The 22699-nt window shown below is 49.1% G+C and overlaps 1 protein-coding gene across 2 annotated transcripts in view; it reads right to left on the bottom strand.

Moving 5' to 3' along the window:
* Nucleotides 1-404: 404 nt before the first annotated feature.
* The window catches only part of CD99L2 (CD99 molecule like 2), a 130229-nt gene continuing 107934 nt past the window's right edge, over nt 405-22699 (bottom strand). For both annotated transcript variants that reach the window (XM_073013364.1, XM_073013365.1), the window contains 4 exons: nt 11689-11727; nt 10080-10199; nt 4347-4412; nt 405-3138 (listed from right to left, as the gene is read on the bottom strand). In XM_073013364.1, the coding sequence (XP_072869465.1) occupies nt 3074-3138; nt 4347-4412; nt 10080-10199; nt 11689-11727 (290 nt within the window). In that variant the 3' untranslated portion in view covers nt 405-3073. The remainder of the gene's footprint in view (nt 3139-4346; nt 4413-10079; nt 10200-11688; nt 11728-22699) is intronic.

Here is a 22699-nt window from a genome sequence, read left to right as displayed (position 1 = left end):
CTGGAACCTCCACTGGTTACTGGCCTGCTTTGAAGGCGGCAGAGCAGTCGATTTGGGATTTGCGAGCCTGGGACTCTGCTGCTTCCAGACCCCAACCGGGCAGCCCCGGACTCGGCAAGCCATGTAGCCTGGGAGCGGCCCCGCAGCACTCTGCTCCTGCCTCCGTCCTCTCTAACCCCAGGACATTGGTCGCTCCACATCCCCTGGCCTTAGCTGCTTGTACAGTGAGGGGCCACTCTTGGAAGTCCCGACGCTGAGCTAGTCACTAAAGGGTAAATGCAAGCTTCTAGAGAAAAACCTTCGGCTGGGGGTGGGGGGAGGTCAGCTCTGCATCATAAATTACTTTAGGGAAAAGCAGCAACACTTGACCAAGGGCATGCCTTAACACCATCAGAAGACAAGGATCTGCTTGGTGCCATTTTATTTAATGCAAACACGAGACAGTTTACAACTCGCACCTGGACACAAGCACATGAACGGGGAATTCTAGAATTTTGAGATCAGTCTCCATTTCTTCCTCAGGGCCCCGGCACTGAACCCCAGCCACTGTCCCTGAGCCTCCCCTCTGGGTCCCACCCCAGAAGCTACCCACACCTCCTTCTGCCCATCTTTATCTTTCCTTGAGCTGTAACTTCACCCAGCATGTGCTCAGAGTTGTTACAAATTTTCTCTGCCAAATTAAGCTGATAGAAATGAGCCACTTTCAACCAGTCCTTCCAGTCCACCGTGTCTCCCCTCTCACCTGGGACAGGTCCATGCTGGCCAGTTCAAACTTCAGCTAGACACATGGTGACTAGAGCCCGCGAGGCTTCTGCAGGTGGCAGTGTCGAGCAAGTGTAAGATGTATGTGGGAAGGAGAAGCTCCTGAAATGAACGTTCTGCAAACAGAAGGCTGAGGGGTCTTCCAGGCATGTCCAGTCACTAGGAGCCGCCACCGGTGGGCTTGAGTGCCAGGCTCCAGGCTTTGTGCAGAAAGCACCCGGGTGGGTAAGGGAGAGCAAAATGGGTCTCTCTCAACTGCAGTCAGTGCTACTGCGAACGTGGTTTCACAGACAGTACATATTCTACATCACAGCTCTAGGGTTTCAAGGACTTTGCCATCCGATAGGCCTCACCATAAAGATAAGGTGGACAACCCCTGAGGTCACGCTGTCCAGGTGGCGACAGGCCATGCATGCCAAAATCCCCCATAGCCACCTCCAGCCCAGCACCAGCCAGAGGGTGGGGCCAGCAGCTCTTGATGTACTCGGTGTCAGGGCGGGACAAGCCTGACAAAATTCACAGTCTGGCCAATAAGCGTGGGAGGCCCTGGAAACAGGCCAATCCTGCAAGCCACTCCACCCTCACTAACTTCCTGAAGCACTGGAAGCTTGAGACCAGGCCAAGGTTTCTTTCCTTCACGGCACCTTCAGGTCCCCCTTCAGCCACACAGTCCAGGTCTGTCAGGGATTACAAGGCTGAGCAGGAAACGGGGTGGTAAGGAGCCCACAGGCACGCACTGGGAATGGCCTCACGAGGCAGCCTGGAGACACAGTGCTACAGCTGACTACCCTCCACGACAGGCATGTTTGCAGAACAGACACGAGGCATGCGTTAGACAGATGCGTGTGGGGGCTACAGATTCCAGTGGTTTCCTTAAGAAACTGGAGCTGGCTCATCCCGCTCAGCAGACAATCCCGCTCAGTGGACAGCCCAGGGAACACATGGGGCCATCCTGCACACCAAAGAGGCCCGTGAGTTTTGTAAGATCCTGCCTGCCCGGTGACTCATACCTGCTTTCAGAAGTGCTTTCTGACATGGCAAACTGATCATCAGTAGACAGGGGCCCTAGACCCTAGCATGTGGTTCTGTCCCGTGAGCCTCTGACAACAGAGCTCACCGGGACAGAACCACATGTGGGCCAAAGGAACATTCCAGGAAACCAGCTCTGCTCCAGCCCAAAACCAGGCAGCTCCATGCCAGGTGAGGGGCTAGTCATGGGGTTCCTGTGTTTGCCACGGTGAGCATGGGTTCCCACGCACTCTCCCTCAGAACAGACAGGTAGGCTGACCACAGAGCTATAAAGTCACGTGTTTCACTAAACCAAGCAAATGCGTCTCTCCCCTCTCCTCCCCCGCCGCCCCCAATTACATTTTTAAGCAAACAAGCAGCATGATTCTGGCTTTGATGCTCGTTCTTGACATCGGTAGCTCTTGCTACCAAAATAGGAATAGATACAGGGTGGAGGGTGCGCACCTCTCCCCAACACAGGATAAAACTCATCTCCAATGCAGAAATGATTCCTAAAGACCTTTATCATGTCAACCCTAAGGCCACATCCAGTCCCCTATGGAATCAGATGGGAAACAGGCGTATGAATTGCTTCAAACTTATCCAGAGGATTTCTAAACTCTCAGGGCAGGACTATCATGAGATACATGTCTGCACTTAAATAACTGAAAGTCTCCACTTGGACCGGCTCTCTGGAAGCCCAGCAACATCAAACCCGGGATGGGGAAGACCGAAGTGAAACCATCATCCTGGGCGCTGCGTGTGTGTGGTGTTACTTAGTGCTGACTGGTTCGCTCCTTGCAGGGGCTCCAAGTGAAGTGGGTGCAGGCTGAGTTCCCCACCTGCAGCTCCTTGAGGTCACCGTCAGGGTCTATGGGCAGAAACCTGCCACAATGAGCCACTCCAGTGTGCAGGGGTCACAGTCCCATGGGTTCAAACTCTTGTCCCCTAAGCATACATGTCATCCAGCCCCAGCATCATCTTGGCCCCCACATCCTGTGCTCAGTAAAGCTGGAGGCAGGCTGGCTTTGGGAGTTGGTGGCTCAGCAGTTCCCGAGGCTGGTGCTGGCTTTCTATCAGAGCTGGCTCTTGAATTTCGGCACCAAGTCTCAGAGCACCTGTGGCAGGGCAGAGAGACCAAACTCACAAACCCCCAGAGCTCGTCCGGAAAACTTAGACCAACAAGGAGCCGACGACACAGAGCAGCACAGCAGCTGTGGGTCCAAATGAAGGGTGGGGAGAAGGGGGGAGCCGGGTGACAAGCGGTGGCACCACTGTGCACGCCTACAGCTGGACAGGGCCCTCAGATCCTGGCTGCTTCGGGTGGTGGCGGCTCTGCAGACTGCGTGTGCAACGCGGAGTATTTCACTAGGGGAAGAAGAGGCCCATCAGAAGGAATTCTGCTCTGTCTTACATGGAAGCAGCAAATACAGCAGCAAGCAGGTGCTGGGAACAGAACTAGGTTTCCCTTTGTATCCTGGGGGGGAGCGCTTAGCCCTGCCTGTACAACTTTCCCTCTGGGACCCACTCCCTGTCCCCAGTCAGGACTGTCCGGAGCCTGGGAGTAGTTTTGGGCGGGTCAAGGGGAGATAAAGAGAAAGCTAGAGAGGCCCTGGAAACAGCTCAGCCTCCACCTCCTCGCCTAAAACATGAGCATGTTCCCGCCAGCACTGCTGGAAGGACTATTTTAAATAAAGTGCCCAACGTAGTACCTGTCCACACAGATGTTGGCCTCATGGTGGCTAACTGCGGCAAAGCTCACGACAGTGGATGCGAAAGTGGAATCCATTTTTCCACATCTGAACCCAGGCCTATTTTAGTTAATTTGGTGCAGCACTGCCACCCGTCTTCAGCAGTGCTGTAGGGCACCCGGCTCCCCAGTACATACCACACAGGCTGAGCTCCTCCTGGTCTCCCAGGCCCAGTCCCTGCGGCTACTGCACTGTAGTTCCAGTGGCAACACTTGCCTGAGCTGCTCCCCGACCTCAGCAAGCCTTTCTGGACCTCCTCATTGGCATCCCATGGGCACAGGTCATATCGGCCTCGAGCAGTTGGGCACCCTAGGCCTGTGGCCTGAACTTATGCGACCTCAAATTTCCAACAGCTCCTGCATCCAGAAAGTGCTTGATGGCCACAGAAGGGGGAGGGAGTGGCACAGGTGTTGACAATAGGGTCTGGGTTTTAACCAAGTTCCCTCTTGCCTGTGGCAATTTGCAAAGGGAAAAGTTCTAGGTCTAGGTTAAAAGCTTCCCCATGGCTCTGTTCAGAATGTAATTGTTTTCGCTGATGGGGAGCAGAGGTGCCTGGGGCTCTGGCTCACACGAATCAAGGGCGGGGGCTGAGCAGCAGCAATGCCCAGAAGTCACGGGCATGGCAGCAGATGGCCCTGGCTGTCACCCCAGCATCTTTGGGTCATGAAAACTGGGAGGCAGGCTGATCAGGGCAGGCTTCTGCTCTGGCCGGACATTCTAGAAGCAGAGGTCTCTGTGCTTCCCTGCTTCTCTAGCACGGTTCTGCTCAGTGCTGGGACCAACTAGGAAAGTGTCAGCAAGGGATAGTGAGTACAAAGTCCTCACCTTGGGGTTCCTCACACACCACGGCTTCCAGGTTCTCTCCCTTCACGTAGTCTGCGTTGAGACCCTCTGCAAAGGGGAAAGGGCAGAGTGAGTGACGCGCACAGGACCTACGGGTCCCCAACCGTGGCTGAGAATGCCTGACCAAGCCCTCTGCAGCTAAAAAAGCAGCACAGCTGCCCTAGGGAGCTCAAAACCCTGCACCCTGGGCCACCTGAACATCCTCATCCAGATGAAAACTGTTTGTCCAGGAACTCACTGCCCAGGAGTTCTCATCGTCGTCCTCAGAATAACAATAACATGTAGCAAAGGCTTCTGGCGCTCCACCCTCACAGGGCAGCCGCCACCACGTCAAGACGGCAGCTCCGCCCAGTGAAGGGGGTGCCCAATGGCAGGGCTCAGCACCATCCACAGGTCCATGTGCGGCCCAGGGGCCAGGGAGCCAATTGCTATGAGTGATTGATGGATGCAGGGCACCGTGGAGATGCAGCAAAGCCTCCTGCCCACATGCAGCCTCCCAGCAATACCCGTGCAGAGAGGCCAACTGGCTCCTCCCAGCAGCAGGAATAACTGCTGTGTCCACCCGAGCTTGGAGGGGCTGGCCCGCCAACAGCTGCTTCAGTCTAGTTGGTTATCTAGGCTTTCTCCACACCTATTTACAAGAGGGATTTGGGGACGGTACCAAGCATCCCCTTCAGCCAGCAAGCGCCAGTGTTCAAGTTCTTAGAGTGGACCCCACTCCTGCTGCTGCTTGCAGAGTCGAGTCTGTGTCTCATCCCTGCATAGCACAGGGACTGGAACCCTTCAGCCCCGGGTCTGTGGGAAAACCGGGGCATGGTTCCAACCAACTGACCGACCGACCAACCGACCGACCGACCGACCAGGCACCAGTGCAACCCAAGCCATCGTCCTGGGCTACAGGCTCCTTGCCTAAACAAGTATGCCCACCACCTGCCTGCCCCGGTGGCTGCTGGGCTTGAGGTGGGAGCCATATGGGCCTGTGACAAATGCGGGCACTGCTCTTTGGCAGGTGTGGCCAGCCCCACGCAGAGCGGGGCAGGCGATGAGGGCAGTGGAAGCTGCTCCAGGTGCACCTTCCCAGCTGACAGGTGGGGGCCAGGAGACACACCCTGAACCTCGTGATCACTGCCAGCTGCCACCCCAGTGGGCGCTGGATCGTTTCCTGCCTGTGGGTGGCTCTCTCTGTGCTCCCCAGACACGACCACCAGTGGACAAGTGAACCCTCACCACGGCACCTCAACTCTCCCCCGGCTCCCGCAACATCCAGCCTGGGGACACAGCGCCTGGCAGGTGGCATCCTCTCACACGCATCAGGGCAAGCTAAAGATGGTCCCAGTTATAGCCACGTCGGTGAGTGCCAGGGAAGCAGGAGGGAGAAGAGTGGCAAGGAAGCGCCAGAGCAGGGGGCAAATGAGTAAGCATGAAGGCTGAAGCAAAAGGAAAGTGAGGAAGGCAAAGCAGCGTTACCTTGACCTTCTGCTGCACCTGAAGGCAAGACACAAAGCTTAGAACCCTGGAGTGAGAGCGCTCCCGACAGCAAACATGCGGGCTTTCCACACCGAGGGCAAAGGCAAGGGAAGCCAAGGGTCCCCAGCAGTGGCGGGGACAGGCCTTCCTCGCAGCCACCTCCTGCTGTCTCCCCAGGGCTTTGTGTTCTGCACCCCTGCCCCCTCTACCGCCATCTCCATGTGGCAGTGGCTGAGACTCAAGGGAAAGAGTGGGGACAGGAAGCCCAACCCCCAGCTTCTCAGTGTGCTCAGCCACCCCACAAACGTCTGCGGGACCCCTCCTGATTCTGGCCCGGGCCAGGTGCCAGGGACACGATGTACACGCAGCCCCACCACGGAATGGACGGTCCAGACTCCTGATCACTGAGGCGGCAAGGCGAGCTGGGAGTCGCAGACACAGTAACCAACCGGCCCAATCCCGCCCCATGAGCACCAGGTGAGGTCAGCAGGGGGCGCTGTGGGACCACAGGCTGGGAGAGGCTGCTCCAGGCCTGCAGGGCGAGAGGAGCTAGGTCAGGAGGGGCAACAGCAGAGGCCCGGGATGGAGAGCACATGGCGCCCTCGGGAAGTGAAAGGCCTATGGGAGGCCTATGGAGGGGAAAGGATGTGGTTGGGACCAAACCATGAAGGGCTTCCAATGCCAAACTCAGGGGCTCAGCCAGGACCTTGAGGGCAGCAGGAAGCATAAGGGGGATCCACGCATTTTAAAACAGGTCCCCCTGGAGGAGAGTGAGGTGTGGAGGAGACTGGACAGGCACAAAGGTCTATGGAACCTTCTGGATGGAAGATGAGGGGAAGACCTTGGCTCTGTCCTGGCAGGGGCCATGGCAATGGTGATAGGGAGGTGTGGCTCCAGAGGAGACCTACGCAGCTGGCACAAATCCCAGGACTGGGGAATGCACTGACATGAGGTGGGGGGACAGGAGGACTCCCAGCCTCTAGCTTGGGGAGACAGCCACACAGGAAGGTGCCATGGGAGAAGGAAGGTTGGAGGGGAAGGGCAGTGAAATCCAAGATGGACACACTGGGCCGACGGGGTTCCTGGGAGCTGCCCCGCTTTGCCTGCTGAGTCACTTCCCAAAACCTCACGCTGGCCCGTTTGAGGAAATAAGCATGAAAATGACGTATTTTCCTTCCATTTTAATAAGACAGATACAGTCAAGATGTTCACTTTGTGCTTTAGAAATCAACCTATTTTTCTCTCTCTATTCCTACTGACACCTGAGCAGCCTCAAGCCAGCCTCTGACTTTTTAATTCCAGAGCAGGAAGTGGGATACCCTTGATGGGGAAACTGAGGGCCCAGCAGGAGAGGGCCCAGGCCGGCCACCCTGTCTGCTCAGCCCAAGAACTCTCCCCATCCATGGCCCTGCCCTTGCCAGGCCGAGTTACAGGGCTGGCTTTTCACCCACGTGCAGAGCCCGGAAGAGAGGCAATGGCAGGTGGGCAGCAAGCGCACGATGCCTGGGAAGCTGCTCTTACTAGGAACTACAGACCTGTAGTTTAAGTAGTTTCTTTTACCCAACATGCTTTTTAAAGTCTCAAAGCCATCCTTTGGCCTGGCCATCTCACCCAGTTTTGTAATGGGCATGGATTTGAAAACTGTGGACTGTCGCATCTCACCATTAGGCTAATGATGCTACAGTGAAGGATGCCCCGCCCCATGCCAAAAAAGATCTGTGAGTCCTCATTCCTGGAACCTGTGAACGTGGCCTTATTTAGGAACAGGGTCTTTGCAGGTGTAATTAAGTTAAGGATGTTAAGATGAGGTCATTCTGGATTTAGGATATAAAGCGAGATTGGAGTGACACAGCCACAAGCCAGGGAACACCCGGAGTCCCCTGGAACTGGGAAGAATCAACTTCTATTGTTTTGAGCCACTCAGTCTGTGACTCTTGTTCTGGCAGCCCCAGTGGCCTCATACAGCTTTGGCAAACCTCACCAGTGAAGCTCACAACTACTTTGTTGCTACAAACCAGGCCTCCTTGCCACCCCAACCACCTAGAAGGGGAAATCATCAGAAAATCAAGGCCGAAATGTATCTGACATGGTGCTTCCAGCCAAAAAAGCTCTCCAGCAAAGGCCCAAACAGGAGAAGCCCTCTAGCCAGCCACCAGGACCTCCCCTGCCACTGTGGCCTCCATTTTGAGGGCATCTCTGGGTGTAGGATTTATTTTAATAATAAATATTTGTTCAATGTCATTTTAGTTACCAACTAGTTTAATCAATTATACAGGAAAGATACTTTTCTCTCAGTCAGTTCTAACTTCTTCCTACAGGCCTGGTTTAATCCAAATCTGGGCTTTTATCTTTTCCCAAGAGACCATCTTGAGAACCTGGATGCTTATCCAAAATCTTGACTCCTCTCCTGGCAAGCACGATGCTCTCAGTTGTTCTCCCAAAGTGTCCCTGGCCAGGTCCTTGCTCCCTCCCCTAAAACAGGGAGGGGAGACGAGTATGGAGAGATCCCAGCCCCAAAAGCAGTTTCAAATGAGGATCCCTGACCACGGGGAAGGCCATGTGTCCCAGAATTCCCATCTCATTCCAATCCACCTGCCGGAGGGAGAGCCCACAGAGGACAGCCTTGGAGCCTCTTGGACAGAAACCCCCTGTATTAGGCGGCTTCTACTTTTTTGCCAAATGCAATAAGAACAAGGTCAGAGATCAAGGGCTGTGACTATGTACCTGGTTGCCCTGGGCTCGTTGTTCCAGGCACAGCCCAGGAGGCTGATGCAAAACTGCCCCCGCCACACTAAGTGCAACTCGATCCTCTCGCCCAGTGTCTCCATCTAAATATCAGTGTCCACGCATTGAGAAGGTTGGATTCCCATCTTTTTCACCAGTTAGAAGATTCCTTGACTTTTGAGTTGAGGGAAAGGGATAACTCTAAAAACCATCCAGTCCCCAGCCCTGGACTCTGTCTGACCCACTCCCTGCTCACGCCACTCTACCGTCAAGCTTCCTGATCCACGGTGGGTCAGTGGGATCTCAAGCAGGGTGGCCATGAACAGTTTTGCAGGCTGTGCACTGACATGTCAATGTGTTCCTACAGTACTGCTGCGCATGCTGTGTGTGTCGCCCTGGTCAAGAATGTTCTACAAGAGTGAAGGAAACAAATATGATGGTCAGATGAATAAGCAGTTGGAGACTTCAGCAAAGCATCTTGGGACCCAGGTTAGTTTTCTGGGAAGCTCAGTTCAGGCTAGATTTAAGGGCGGAGGACCACGGCAAGGGCAGGGAAAGAGCCACGTGGGCTGTTTCTAAGCTTCCCCTCGCATCAAAGGGGTCAAGGAGTGGAAAGAGACAAGCTACAGCTGAGTCACATTCTGTCGCTTGAACTGAAAATCTCCAACCTTGAACTGGAGACATGCTCCACTCAGCAAACAGTGACAGAGCATCAATCTGTGCTTATAAAAGGGACGAGCGAGGTCTTGTTCCCACAACAGCATCCCCACAGGGCTCGCTGATGTGGGGCGCTGATGGGTGAAGACAGGATTCCATTTGTACCTATTCCATTAATCCATAACTTGCAGACTCACAGCTACAGCATGAGATGAAAACTGTCTTTTAAAAACCTAGTAAAGGGTGGTGGGGGTGGTGGGGGGAACCACGTCATTCTTTCTCTCACATTCCTACTTCTTTGGAGCAATTCATGATTCGGTTTAGTGTAGTTTGTGGCGCGTGGGGGGAAGAGCACCAGGCAGTGACTTCTCAGGATGTGACGGGGGCACTGCCAGAGCAATAAGGGCCGTGTTTTGCAAACCCCCAGGAACCACTGCCCTCTGCTCCTGAGGGAGCCAGCAGCATGGGAGGGAGCTACTGACGTAGGGCCTCCAAAGGCCCTCATCCCCTTGGCTGAGGTCTGAAGCTATGGGTGCAGTCCAGGGTCCCTCCCATTCTACGTGAAGGAAACATCACAATGGTCACTGAGCTCTGTCCCCACAGAAGTACCCCTGGGAGCTGGGGCCCTGGGAAGGTGAAGGTCATCAGGGCCAGCCCCATCTGCTCTTGCAGCCTGGTTTACACTTTAATTCAGCCTAGATCTGTCCCCAGGGATTTCCAAAACTGTAGCCTCCACCCCCGTCCCAGGAAGTCTGCTTGGGAGTGGGTCTCAGGCAGGCTGTGGAGGGATCTGGATCTGTCCTGGACCCTTTCCCTCCAAAGACCTTGCCGGCCGGTTCCCAGCCATGAGTGGGCGGCTGCACTTACGCTGAATGCTGAAGCAGAACTTCTTCTGCTGGTAGGAGATGTAGCTGGAGACGGCACCAATGAGGGCCATGGCCAGGGCGCTGACCACCCCGGCAATGGTGCCGGTCTCTGCCACCGTGCCTGTATGAAGAAGGGGGAGAAATGAGGACAGGTGAGGTCAGAGCCAAAGCACCCCAGGGAGCAGCCCGGGAGCCTGCTTTTCCTCTAGCACCAAACTAAGTTCATTCAGATGCCCACAACCCCCAAGCCAGCAGGAGAGGGCCATGCCACCCAGATCTAACGCATTACAAAGACATGGTGCCCCTTGGATTTGCCTAGGACTTCTCATTTTCTGTAAGGACTTCACTTTTGAGGAGCTTGAAAGGGAGACGTGGAAACAGTGCAGTGCTTTCTGTGACTGAGGCCCTGCAGGCTTCCCACTGGGCTACTTCCCCCGGCACCCCAATCTTCATGCTTCATTCCTTCAAATGGCTACACCCCTCTATTGGCCTCACGATTATCTATTGGAAACGTTCAGGGGGATGGCCAACTCTGAGACCAGAGTGGGCCAGCACTGTGTCTCCTCATAGTTGCTATGAAATATCTGAGACAGGCCTCAATCAATTTAGAAACTTTATTTTGCCAGGCCAGGCACGGTGGCTCATGCCTGTAATCCAGCACTTTGGGAGGCTGAGGTGGACGGATCACGAGGTCAGGAGATCGAGACCATCCTGGCTAATACGGTGAAACCCCATGTCTACCAAAAAAAAAAAAAAAAAAAATTAGCCAGGCGTGGTGGCGGCGCCTGTGGTCCCAGCTACTTGGGAGGCTGAGGCAGTAGAGTGGCGTGAACCCGGAAGGCAGAGCTTGCAGTGAGTTGAGATCATGCCACTGCACTCCAGCCTGGGCGACAGAGCGGGAGGAAAAAAAAAAAAAAAAAAAAAAAAGGACATTTTATTTTGCCAAGGTTAACAACACACCCATGATACAGCCTCAGGAGGTCCTGGCGACATGTGCCAAGGTGGCCGGGGCACAGCTGGTTTTATACATTTAGGGAGACATGAGACATCAATCAAATGTGTAAGATGTACATGGGTTTGATCCGGAAAGGCAGGACAACACAAAGCAGGGGTGGAGGTGGGGTGCTTCCCGGTCATAGGGAGATAAGAGAAAGAGACAAAAGGTTGCATTCTTTTGAGTCCTTGACCAGCCTTTCACTGAATACACAATTTCATCTGGCTCAGTGAATCTGCATTTTTACATAAGCAATTGGGCAGAGGAAGCAATCAGATATGCATTTGTCCGGGGGGGGGGGGGGGGGGGGGGGGGGGGGCGCGGAGCAGAGGGACGGCCCTGTCTCCCTCTGTAAAGATCAGCCAGGGTGAAATTCACAGAACGGTTTCAGGGTAAAGATATTGAGGCCCATAAGAAATTTCCCTGCAGGCAAATTGTGAGGGAGGTATGCAGCTTTTTCCAACTTTGTAGCTATCTTATTTAGGAATAGAATAGGAGGCACGTTTGCCTGATGCAGTTTCTAGATTGACTTTTCCCTTGGCTTAGTGAATTTGGGGTCCTGAGATTCATTTTCCTTTCACATGGCCAACAGGAGCCTCAGGATTCAGAAACCCACCAGATCCAGGGTCGTCATCGCTGCCGTACCGACCATCACCTGGAGAAAAGACAAAAGCACTTAGTGCCAGCGACCAGTCAGCTCAGGCTCGAGCTCAGGCCTCCGTGAGCTGGATGGCAGTGCTAGCCCTTCCAATCCCACCTATGCGACAAGACCCCAACTCGTGGATCACCCGTAGGCTTCTACTGGACTGCAGTGAGGCCTGCTTGCTTATGCCTACCACCTGCAAAGCCCAGGCCACCAGGTGGAACTTTTTATTATTAAAATGGCAGCCACCTTGCCCTGAGCAGGCCTTGCGTGCCGGGCTCTGTAGGCGCAGTATTCCATTTCACCTCTTTGCTCCCAGTGGTGCGGCTGCACATAGTGGTCTCACCATAAGTCGGGGGGTGGGGTGCTGTGCCAGGAGAGCCTGACTCTCAATGCCACCACCACGGGTCTCTGACGTAGCCACTGCCTCAACTACAGCTGAAGTCGCTCTTGGAACATAAACAAATGTAGGCTCACAATCCCTTATCCACTATTTTGAAATTCAAAAGGATCTGAAGTATCACAGAGATGGAGAACAAATGAATGCTGGCAGGGGCTGGTGAGAGCTGGGAGGGAGGGAGTTAGCTACGATTATAAATGAGCAACAGGAAGCAACCTTGTGGTGACAGACTGTTCTGTATATTGACTATGGTGGTGGTCACACAAATCACACACGATAGAACTGCAGAGAGTTAAATGCACACATGCACACACACACGCACACAACCCTTCCCCAGACAGCTACTCGCTGAGAAGCCACTGGTGCCATTTCAGTACCTTAATTAGCACTGAGTTCACCGTTCATCCCACCCTCTTCTCAGGGCCAAATGCTCATTAATGGAGGGAGACTGTGTTCCCAGAGCCCGGGGTTCTCAGGGGAAACCGCCCTGGCATAGTGAAGGCAAACGAGCTCCAACGTCTCCTTCACCAATCAAAGAGTCAGGAGGAATGGAGGTTCGTGGATTGTAAAACTACCACTCTGTCAGGGTTGCGGGGTGCGGTATTGATAGCTGGGGAGGCTGTGCACACGTGGGGGTAGGGGGAATATGAGAACTCTCTGTACCTTCCTCTCTATTTTTCTGTGAAACTGAAACTGCTCTAAAAAATAAAGCCTATTAAAAAAAAAGATTCTTGGGGAAAAATGAGGTTTGTTATGTTTCCACCTAAGGCCGAATCCTCGAGCTCTGTGTATTGTATAAAGATCCCTGATTGGATATGAATGGTTATTAACAAAGCATTAAAAAAAACAAAAACAAAAACAAAAAAATAAACACACACAATCATTGCTGTTGGAGAAAGCATAACAAACAGGAAGATGGGGGTCACTGTGTGCAGCCAGATCAACAGAGAGGTCCCCTCCGCTGTCCTGGAGGTGGCTGTTGTGATAGCATCCTCTGCTAATGTGTTCATGTCACTAGACTTCTATTTTTCTGGACTCTGAGTTATTCAACCTATTCTTTCACCTCAAGGCAGAAGGAAACAGTGTTCTCAGGTCTCCTTTCCCTTAGGAGGACTTGGCCACAAGGATTCCCAGCAACTTCAACATCACGAGACTGCTGAGCAACAGTCTGTGATAAGAAACATAAACACGTCCAACCCCTTCCTAACTTCCCCCCAGGGACAAATGGAGAGAAGGGTGACTCTCCCAGCCTTTCAAAAAGACTCAAAGCTCAATAGTCCACAGCTCCAGCGGTTCCTAACTACCTGACCATTTGTGATTGTAGGACGTCTTATCCTAAGAAGATGACAAAAATGTGCTTCTCTTCCTCCTCAAAAAAAGTGATCCCATCCTGTGGGCAAGTCTTCTCAGATGGGCATGTGAACGGAAACTACTGTGAGGCTAAGAAACATCTGGAAGAAAAAACGGCCAGTCATCTTAGATCCTTCTGTCCTTTCTCACTATGTGAGCCTGAAGTCAATCACACAGGCCACTGGCGCTAGCAAAGCCGAGGTCATGGCTTTGAGCCATGTTGGGCTACTGAGCTCTGCTTACTTCCTCTAGGCACAGACTGAACCCAGTTACTCTACAAAATGCACACTGTGCAAAAGATGGTGGTGGTGATGAGTCACGGGCATAACATAAAATTATCCAACCCAATGCCATCCATGAAGGTCAGTTCCCAGTAAAGATAACGTGGATGAAGGCATAAAGTACTATAGAAAAATTTAGGGGTAAGGAATTTCTATGATCTTGGGGTAAAAATGATTTCTAAATATGATCCTAAAGCCGGAAACTCAAAACGGAAAAGATCAGATCAGAAGTAAAAACTTCAGTACTAAAAGTGCAAGCAACAAAAGTAAAACTAAATTGGGCTTTGTCAAAATTAAAAACCTGTGTGCTTCAAAGGACATCATCAAGAAAGTAGAATGACAACCCACAGAATAGGAGAAAATATTTGCAAAATACATATCTGATAAGGAGCTGGTATTGAGAATATATAAAGAACCCCTTCAGCTCAATAATAAAAAGGCAAATCATTCAATCTAAACATGGGCAAAGGAAGTGAATAGATGTTTCTCCAAAGAGACATACAAATGGCCAATAAACACATGAAAAGACGCTCAACACTGCTGGTCATTGGGGAAATGCAAACCAAAACCATAATGAGACACCATCTCATATCCACTAGGATAACTGTAATCCAAAAAAAGAAAAAGGAAAGAAGACAAGGGGAAGGGAGAGAGGGGAAGAAAGGAAGGAGTGTTGGTAAGGATGTGAAGAAATGGGAACCCCTGAACATTGCTAGCAGGCATGTAAAATGGTGCAGCTGCTATGGACGACAGTTTGGTTGCTCCTTAAGAAGTTAAACACGGAGTTACAGCATGACCTAACAATTCCACTTCTAGGTATATACCCAACATAACTGAAAACATATGTCCACATAAACATTTGCACACACATGTTCATCGCAGTATTCATAAAAGCTATAAACAACCCAAAGGTTCATCAACTGATGAATGAATAAATAAAATGTTTATGGAATATATAAGGGCTTCCTAATCTCTAATGTAAAAGGAGTCCTTAAAATAGATGAGAAAATATGCAGAAATATGCAGAAATGAGAAAATATGCAGACCCCAGTAAAAAAAAAAAAATGGGCAAAGGACACAAACAGGCAATTCACAAAATATTTTAAGAGTGTCTAATAAGATATTGAAAAAGTGTTTCACCTCCTTTTAGATTCAAAGAAATGCATATTTAAACAGGATAGCATTTTGCTCTGAACAAATCTGCAAAGATAACAAAACTATAATGCCCAGTGGAGGTGATAATTTGAGAAAACAGGCACCTGTTTACTTACTAGTGGTGGAAATGGAGGTTGGCACAACCTTAATGGAATACCATTCAGCAGTACCACTCAAAGCGTCACATCTTTAGAAGTGTCTGCTTTCTGTGACCCAGCCATTTGACTTCTAGGAAGTTATCTGACAGAAACAATTAGGGTTGTGCACATTTGGCTAGACAATGTTCATCACAGCACTGTGTAGAGCAGCAAAAAGCTGGGGGGAATCTCTGTACAAAAATAGGGTCCTGGTTAAATAAATTATGGTATATCATAATATAATGTAACCATTGATATAATATTTTAGAATACCCTTTAATGACAGAGAATGATATTCAGTGTATTATTGAATTTAAAAAATGGTTTCAGGATGGCATGATCCCATTTTTATTTAAAAAAAAAATCACAAATATTTACAAACATATGCTTATGCATAGAAAAAGTATTCCAAGCATGCAGTCAGAAATATTACTAGTGATTCTTCCTGGATCATGAAACAACAAGTGTTTTTCATGTAAATTTTAATTAGTTTTAACTCTGCAAGCCCCATGCAAATCTATCCACCCGTCTTTCCCACAACTGGAGAGAGAACTCAAAGAAGCTATTTCACAGGTCACTGGCAGACTCTTCAGGTTCAGTATGTTTTGTATTCCCACCTGCCTTCTGAGTTCACAATTATATGCCAAAGGGACTACAGTAGCTTTCTAGTACACCAGAAACCTCCCTGCACAGTGCATCACATGCTGCAATTTGCTTTGAGTATAGATACCTATGCATATAGGTAGCTGTATGGACTGCCATAACTCTAGAGACTGCTGCCGTTGCTATAGCCACACCATAGCAATAGGGAACGTCACTGTAGCAATAGTGACCACCGCCATAGCAGGCCTCATAGCTACAGGAACCTCTCTAGCTATAGCAACCACCATAGTTACAGAGGCCCTGTAGAAAGGAGGCATGATCTCAGTGAGAAAGTCGTGAATAAGCCCTGCAATCAATGAAAGTGTCAGACCCTCGGCATCTCAGAGACAAAAGACACTGCTATACACATACATGGCAGCCTTGATTCCTACACAGCCATACATCTGCAGGAGGCGGGGATACACCACATGGAGCTGCCCTTCTCTGACAGCAGCATAACCTGGGCTCACAGTGAGTGCCTGACCCACCTGGTTGCCAAGGGCCTGGAGAGTAACGTAATGGTAGGAAGATTATAACTGCTAGGGGGAGATGTTGAAGTATTTAAAGACATCTATAAGTGTTCTAGACTCTTCTAATAGACACACCAAGGGCTTTTAGATATTTTAGAAATGTACTTTCATTATCTAAAAAAATGGCCAAAGTACAAAATAAAAACAACGTTTTAAAAAATGAATAAACAAAGAGAAGAAAAAACTTGCTTCAAATGCCCCATAGTTACCAAGTCAAAGTGAACTGAAAAATCTACCAAAACATGGTTGCCTATGCTAGCCACTGGGAAGGGTACTCCTCACTGTTCCAGAAAGTCTCCAAGGCCCAGATTTTATCCATCCCCCACCACAGGGATGAGAATGCCCTCCCTCTAGGTAATACAATTGGTATCCCCTTCCAATCTGATACAGACCCTTAAAACTCTCCTTGTCTTATGTCAGGCTCCCGAGATACCAGCAAGGTGGTCATCTGGGAGAAAAGCCATGTTCACGCTGTGTTCCCAGATATGTGTTTGGGGAATGGGAGTCTGAGGGAGCAAGTGGGTCTCTTCACATCACAGAACACCAGAGCCGGGGAGCTGTTCCTCACATCTGAAACATTCTATTTGTTTACATATTATGAAAGCTGAAATGAATGTGGAAATAGGTCCAAAGAAGAGAACTCTCACGTATCTCTTCTTAGAACTAATCCCATCACAAAGACCCCACCTTCAAGACCTCATGTAACCCAAAGGCCCCACCCTCCAAATACATCCTATTGGGGGTTAGGGTTTCAACACATGAATTTTCAGGAGACACAAACATTTAGTCCATAACAGAAAGGGATCATGAGAGGGCCCAGATACTTGAAGACAATGACTGTAAACACAGTGAAAATGGAAGAGAAATGTTTTCTTCAAAAACCCAAGAGGGTCAATGGATAGACAAAATGTGGTCTAGCCACACAATGGAACATTCGGCCATAAAAAGGAAGGAAATGCTGGTGCATGCTACAACATAGATGAACATTGACACTGTGCTGAACAATAAGAACACATGGGCACAGGGAGGGGAACATCACACACTGGGGCCTGTCAGGGGGTGGGGGCTTAGGGGAGGGATAGCATTAGGAGAAATCTCTAATGTAGGTGACGGGTTGATGGGTGCAGCAAACTACCATGACACGCGTATACCTATGTAACAAACCTGCACGTTCTGCACATGCATCCCAGAACTTAAAGTATAAAAAACAAACAAACAAACAAAAAAACGGGGATCAACAGGCTACACTTGGAGGGAACTAATACTCAAAGTTACAGTCAACCAACTGACCATAGTCAGTACCGTCCCCTTTAACCCTGTGAACTGTAAGTGAGGGCGTTCACCCTTCACACTTGGGGACATCTCCTGATAGCCTATGTATGCAACCCAGACACATCGGTAACAGAATGTCTGTATCTCTTTACTGCATGCTTTGGCCTTAAAAAAATGCCATCTTGGGGTAAAAATGTGACCAATTTGATTCTACCATTTTCAAAATAATTTTTTTCTGATTAAGAAAAATGAGGCAGTGTTTCAGCCCTGTGAACCCACAGTAGTTATGAACAAGCAGTGTAAAGCTGAGTGAGCCCAGCATATGGGCTGCTAAATCCAGGAGGTGGTGATCCAAAGAAAGGAATCAGTACAGTAAAATGCTGGGTGCTGCAAAGCAAGTTTCACCTTTAGACCCCGAAGGAGTAGTTCAGGTAGTGCTCCTCTCTTTATGGTGTTCTCTGCAATGCATGGAGGGTTTGCACTTGGAGCAGACACAAGGCTCACCGTGAAGACATCCATTTCGTACCACCCAAGGCTCCAAGTAGTACCTCTTGAAAGAGCTATCACTAAAACTCTAGCTTTGAGCAGACTCAGAAGCTTGGGAAAGGTCTACAGATAACGAAGGAGAGGGTAAAGCACCTAGCCAGAGCAATGGAGTAGACACTGCCCAGGGGATCCTTAAGGAACACAGAAGGAAGACTCTCCTTCTGGGGATAGGAGAAAGGAAAGCAGCGAATGGCCTCTTTCCCCAGCCAGCAGTGCCCTTGTCCCCATTTGGTTCCTTGTGTTAGTTTATCAAGAGTTTTCTGACCAACAGGCCAGTGAGGGTGATCTGGGAGTGCTAATAACACCCCTCCCAGCTCCTCCTCCCCTCCAGGTTCTTTACCAACTGAGAACAGATGCAAGGAGCCAGAGAAAGATCAAAGGTAAGGCATCTGCTTGATGAAGAGGCTAAAGTACAGCAGCACCCTCAAGAGCAGGGCTTCTGTGTACTAGTTAGAGGACATGGCCTGAGGCCACACGGAAGCTACCTGTTACTTCTCTCCCCTCTCCTCACGAAAATCATCCCAGAGCTCATGTGAGGGAAAACTGGGCTTACAGAGCAGACACAGAGTTCACCTACTATAAGAGTGCACACTTCCCTAGCTAGCAACACGGTGGGCCCTGGCTCTCGCACTCCTTTGGGGTTCCAGGAGAAAGCAGCAGGTCATGCCACGATCCCACCAGTAATGTGGCCCGGAGGATCAGCAGGCTCACCCTGGCTTCGCCAATCAAAAGTATCACTCTAGCCTTCACAGGGAGGTGTGACAGAGAAGGCAGAAAGCAAAGCTGAGTGTTTGCTCCGCAGTCCTCATGCCAGCAAACTTGCATGGAGGTGTCAGGCATACACAGGAAGCCCAGTCTAGCAGAAGCTAAAAAGATAAACACCACCCGCTGTGGTTGAGAATGACATGTGCTATCCTGTACCAGTGGAATGATAGAAGCTCTAGGAGAGCCCAGGGGCAGGAGATGGAAGCTGTGCTGCAGAGCCGAGAGTGGGCAGGGAGACGGGGCCACAGATGCGGGCAGCCTCCTGAGAGGAGGGGATCTCCAGCGATGGGTAACTTAGCACTTGCTCGAGGATGAGTGGGAATTCACACGGTGGAAGGCAGGCAGTTTAGACCGAGGAACGTCATGTGCAGGCACTGGCATATGTACCTACTGGCCTTTCTCCATGTTTGGAGATGACAGGAACCTGGTGGTCTAGGGCAGAAAGAACATGTCAGCAGACTAAGGGGCTTGAACTTATCTTGTAAAGCAGTGGGGAACCACTAAAGAGGCTTTTGTTGTTGTTCCTGCTTCTTTAACTTTTTTTTTACCAACATCTAATTAAGAAAAATTTCAAACATACAAAAAAATTTAAAACTTCGTGTAGTGAACATCCATATTCCCAGCCCGTAGACTTGTAATTAACATTTTGCATCACTCAGTTTATCTTGTCTGCCATCCCTCTTGTCCATCGATCTTATTTTTGTGACATATTTCAAAGTTACAGACATCAGTGTACCTCAACCTATCGTTACCTAGCATTTTACATTCGCTTATGATTCCTTTTTTTTTTTTTTTTTTTTTTTTTTGAGACAGAGTCTTGCTCTGTCGCCCAGGCTGGAGTGCAGTGGCCGGAGCTCAGCTCACTGCAAGCTCCGCCTCCCGGGTTTATGACATTCTCCTGCCTCAGCCTCCCGAGTAGCTGGGACTACAGGCGCCCGCCACCTCACCTAGCTAGTTTTTTGTATTTTTTAGTAGAGACGGGGTTTCACCGGGTTAGCCAGGATGGTCTCAATCTCCTGACCTCGTGATCCGCCCGTCTCCGCCTCCCAAAGTGCTGGGATTACAGGCTTGAGCCACCGCGCCCGGCCATGATTCCTTTTTTAAGGTAAAATGTACATACAGTGAAACACATAAATCTTCCACATACCAGTGGATAACTTTTGACAGATGCACACAACTATGAAACCGAGACCCCTATCAAGACACAGAGCAGAACCATCACCCCAGAAAGTGATGCCCAGTTGATCTTATTCACACACCTGACTCCTGCAGCCACAGGTCTCATTTCTATCATTACAGCTTACTTTTGTCTGTAGTGGAAGTTCATATAATTGGGCTCATATAATATGTACTCTTTTCTCATTGGCCTCTTTTACTCAGCACGTTGGTTCTGACATTTATCCATGCTGTCATACCAGTAGCTCTTCCCATTGTATAAATATATAAATGTATCACAGTTTCTCATCAATTCTCTTATTGATACCTGGCTGTCTCCAGGTTCTGTTTCTGGCTTTTGCTATCGTAGATCAAGCAATGAGCATTTTTTTATGTCTTTTTTCGCTGTTGTTGGAAGGGGGCAGAACATGGCTCCCATTTCTCTTGAATAGGGAATGAAATTGCTGGGTCACTGGGTAGGCCTATGGTAGTTTTAGAAGAAACTTTACATCCCTACCAACGATGTATGAGAATTGCAGTCACTCCACCTCTTCATCAACATTTGATGCTACCTTTTAAATTTTAGTTATTCTGGAGGATGCATGGTGGTATCTCATTGTGGTTTAATTTGTATTTTCCCAAAGAACCGTGATTTTGTTTTTTTGTTTGTTTGCTTGTTTTTAATTTTAGGTTCAGGGATACATGTGCAGGTTTGCTATACAGGTAAATTGTGTGCCATGGGGGTTTGTTGTACAGATTATTTCATCATCCAGGTATTAAGCCTAGTACTCATTAGTTATTTTTCCTGATCCTCTCCCTCCTCCCACCCTCCACCCCGATAGGCCCCAGTGTGTGCTGTTCCCCTCTATGTGTCTATGTGTTCTCATCATTGAGCTCCCACTTACGTGGTATCTGATTTTCTGCTCCTGAGTTAGTTTGCTTAGGATAATGGCTTCCAGCTCCATCTATGTTGTTACATAGGACATGATCTCATTTTTTTATGGCTGTGTAGTATTTCATGGTGTATATGTACCACATTTTCTTCCTCCAGTCCTCCGTTGATGGGCACTTAGGTTGATTCCGTGTCTTTGCTACTGTGAATAGTGCTGCAGTGAACATACACATGCATTTGTCTTTATGATAGAGCAATTTATGTTTGGGTATATACTAAATAATGGGATTGCTGGGTCAAATGGTAATTCTGTTTTAAGTTCTTTGAGAAATCACCAAACTTTTTTCAACACTGGCTGAACTGATTTACATTCCCACCAGTAGTGCAAAAGTGTTCCCCTTTCTCCACAACCTTACCAGCATTTGTTATTTTTTGACTTTTTGATAACAGCCATTCTGACTGGTGTGAGAAGGTATCTCATTGTGGTTTTGATTTGCATTTCTCTAATGATTGGTGATGTTAAGCTTTTGTTCATATGCTTGCTGGCCGCATGTATGTCTTCTTTTCAGAAATGTCTGTTCATGTCTTTTGCCCACTGTTTAATGGGATGGCTTGTTCTTGGCTAGTAAATTTGTTTAAGTTCCTTAGAGATTCTGGATATTAGACCTTTGTTGGATGCATAGTTTGCAAACATTTTCTCACATTCTATAGGTTGTCTGTTTACTCTGTTGAAAGTTTCTTTTGCTGTGCAGAAGCTCTTTAGTTTGACTAGGTCCCACGTGTCAATTTTTGGTTTTGTTGCAATTGCTTTTGGCGTCTTTGTCATGAAGATTTTGTCAGGTCCTATGACCAGAATAGTATTGCCTAACTTGTCTTCAGGGTTTTCATAGATTTGGGTTTTACATTTAAGTCTTTAATCCATCTTGAGTTGATTCTTGTATACAGCAAAAAGGTAGGGGTCCAGCTTCAATCTTGTGCATATGGCCAGTCAGTTATCCCAGCACCATTTATTGAATAAAGAGTCCTAACCAACCCAAATGTCTATCAATGGTAGACTGGATTAAGAAAATGTGGTACATATACACCATGGAATACCATGCAGCCAGAAAAAAGGCTGAGTTAATGTCCTTTGTAGCAACATGGATGAAGCTGGAAACCATCATTCTGAGCAAACTATCACAAGGACAGAAAACCAAACACCACATGTTCTCACTCATAGGTGGGAATTGAACAATGAGAACACTTGGACACAGGGTGGGGAACATCACACACCGGGGCCTGTTGTAGGGTGGGAGGAGCGGGGAGGGATAGCATTAGAGATATACCTAATGTAAATGACGAGTTGATGGGTGCAGCACACCAACATGGCACATGTTACATATGTAACAAACCTGCACGTTGTGCACACGTACCCTAGAACTTAAAGTATAATAATAATAATTTTTTAAAAAAAGAGTCCTTTCCCCACTGCTTGTTTTGTCAATTTTGTTGAAGATCAGATGGTTGTAGGTCTGTGGCGTTTTTTGTATGTTCTCTATTCTGTTCCACTGGTCTATGTGTCTGTTTTTGTACCAGTACCATGCTGTTTTGGTTACTGTAGCAGGACACAATACAAAAAGAAAATGTCAGGTCGATATCATTGATGAACATAGATGCAAAAATCCTCAACAAAACACCAGCAAATTGAATCCAGCAGCACATCAAAAAGCTAATCCAACACGATCAAGTAGGCTTTATCCCTGGGATGCAAGATTGGTTCAACCCACATAAATTATTTTGAACATCATGTAACATCCTTTGTGATGTGTCTGTTCAAATCCTATGCTCATTTTTTAATTGGACTGTGTCTTTTCATTGTT

This window comes from Chlorocebus sabaeus, chromosome X (genome assembly GCF_047675955.1).
Source record: "Chlorocebus sabaeus isolate Y175 chromosome X, mChlSab1.0.hap1, whole genome shotgun sequence".
Classification (NCBI taxonomy): Eukaryota; Metazoa; Chordata; class Mammalia; order Primates; family Cercopithecidae; genus Chlorocebus; species Chlorocebus sabaeus.
This window is presented reverse-complemented; position numbering and strand designations above follow the sequence as displayed.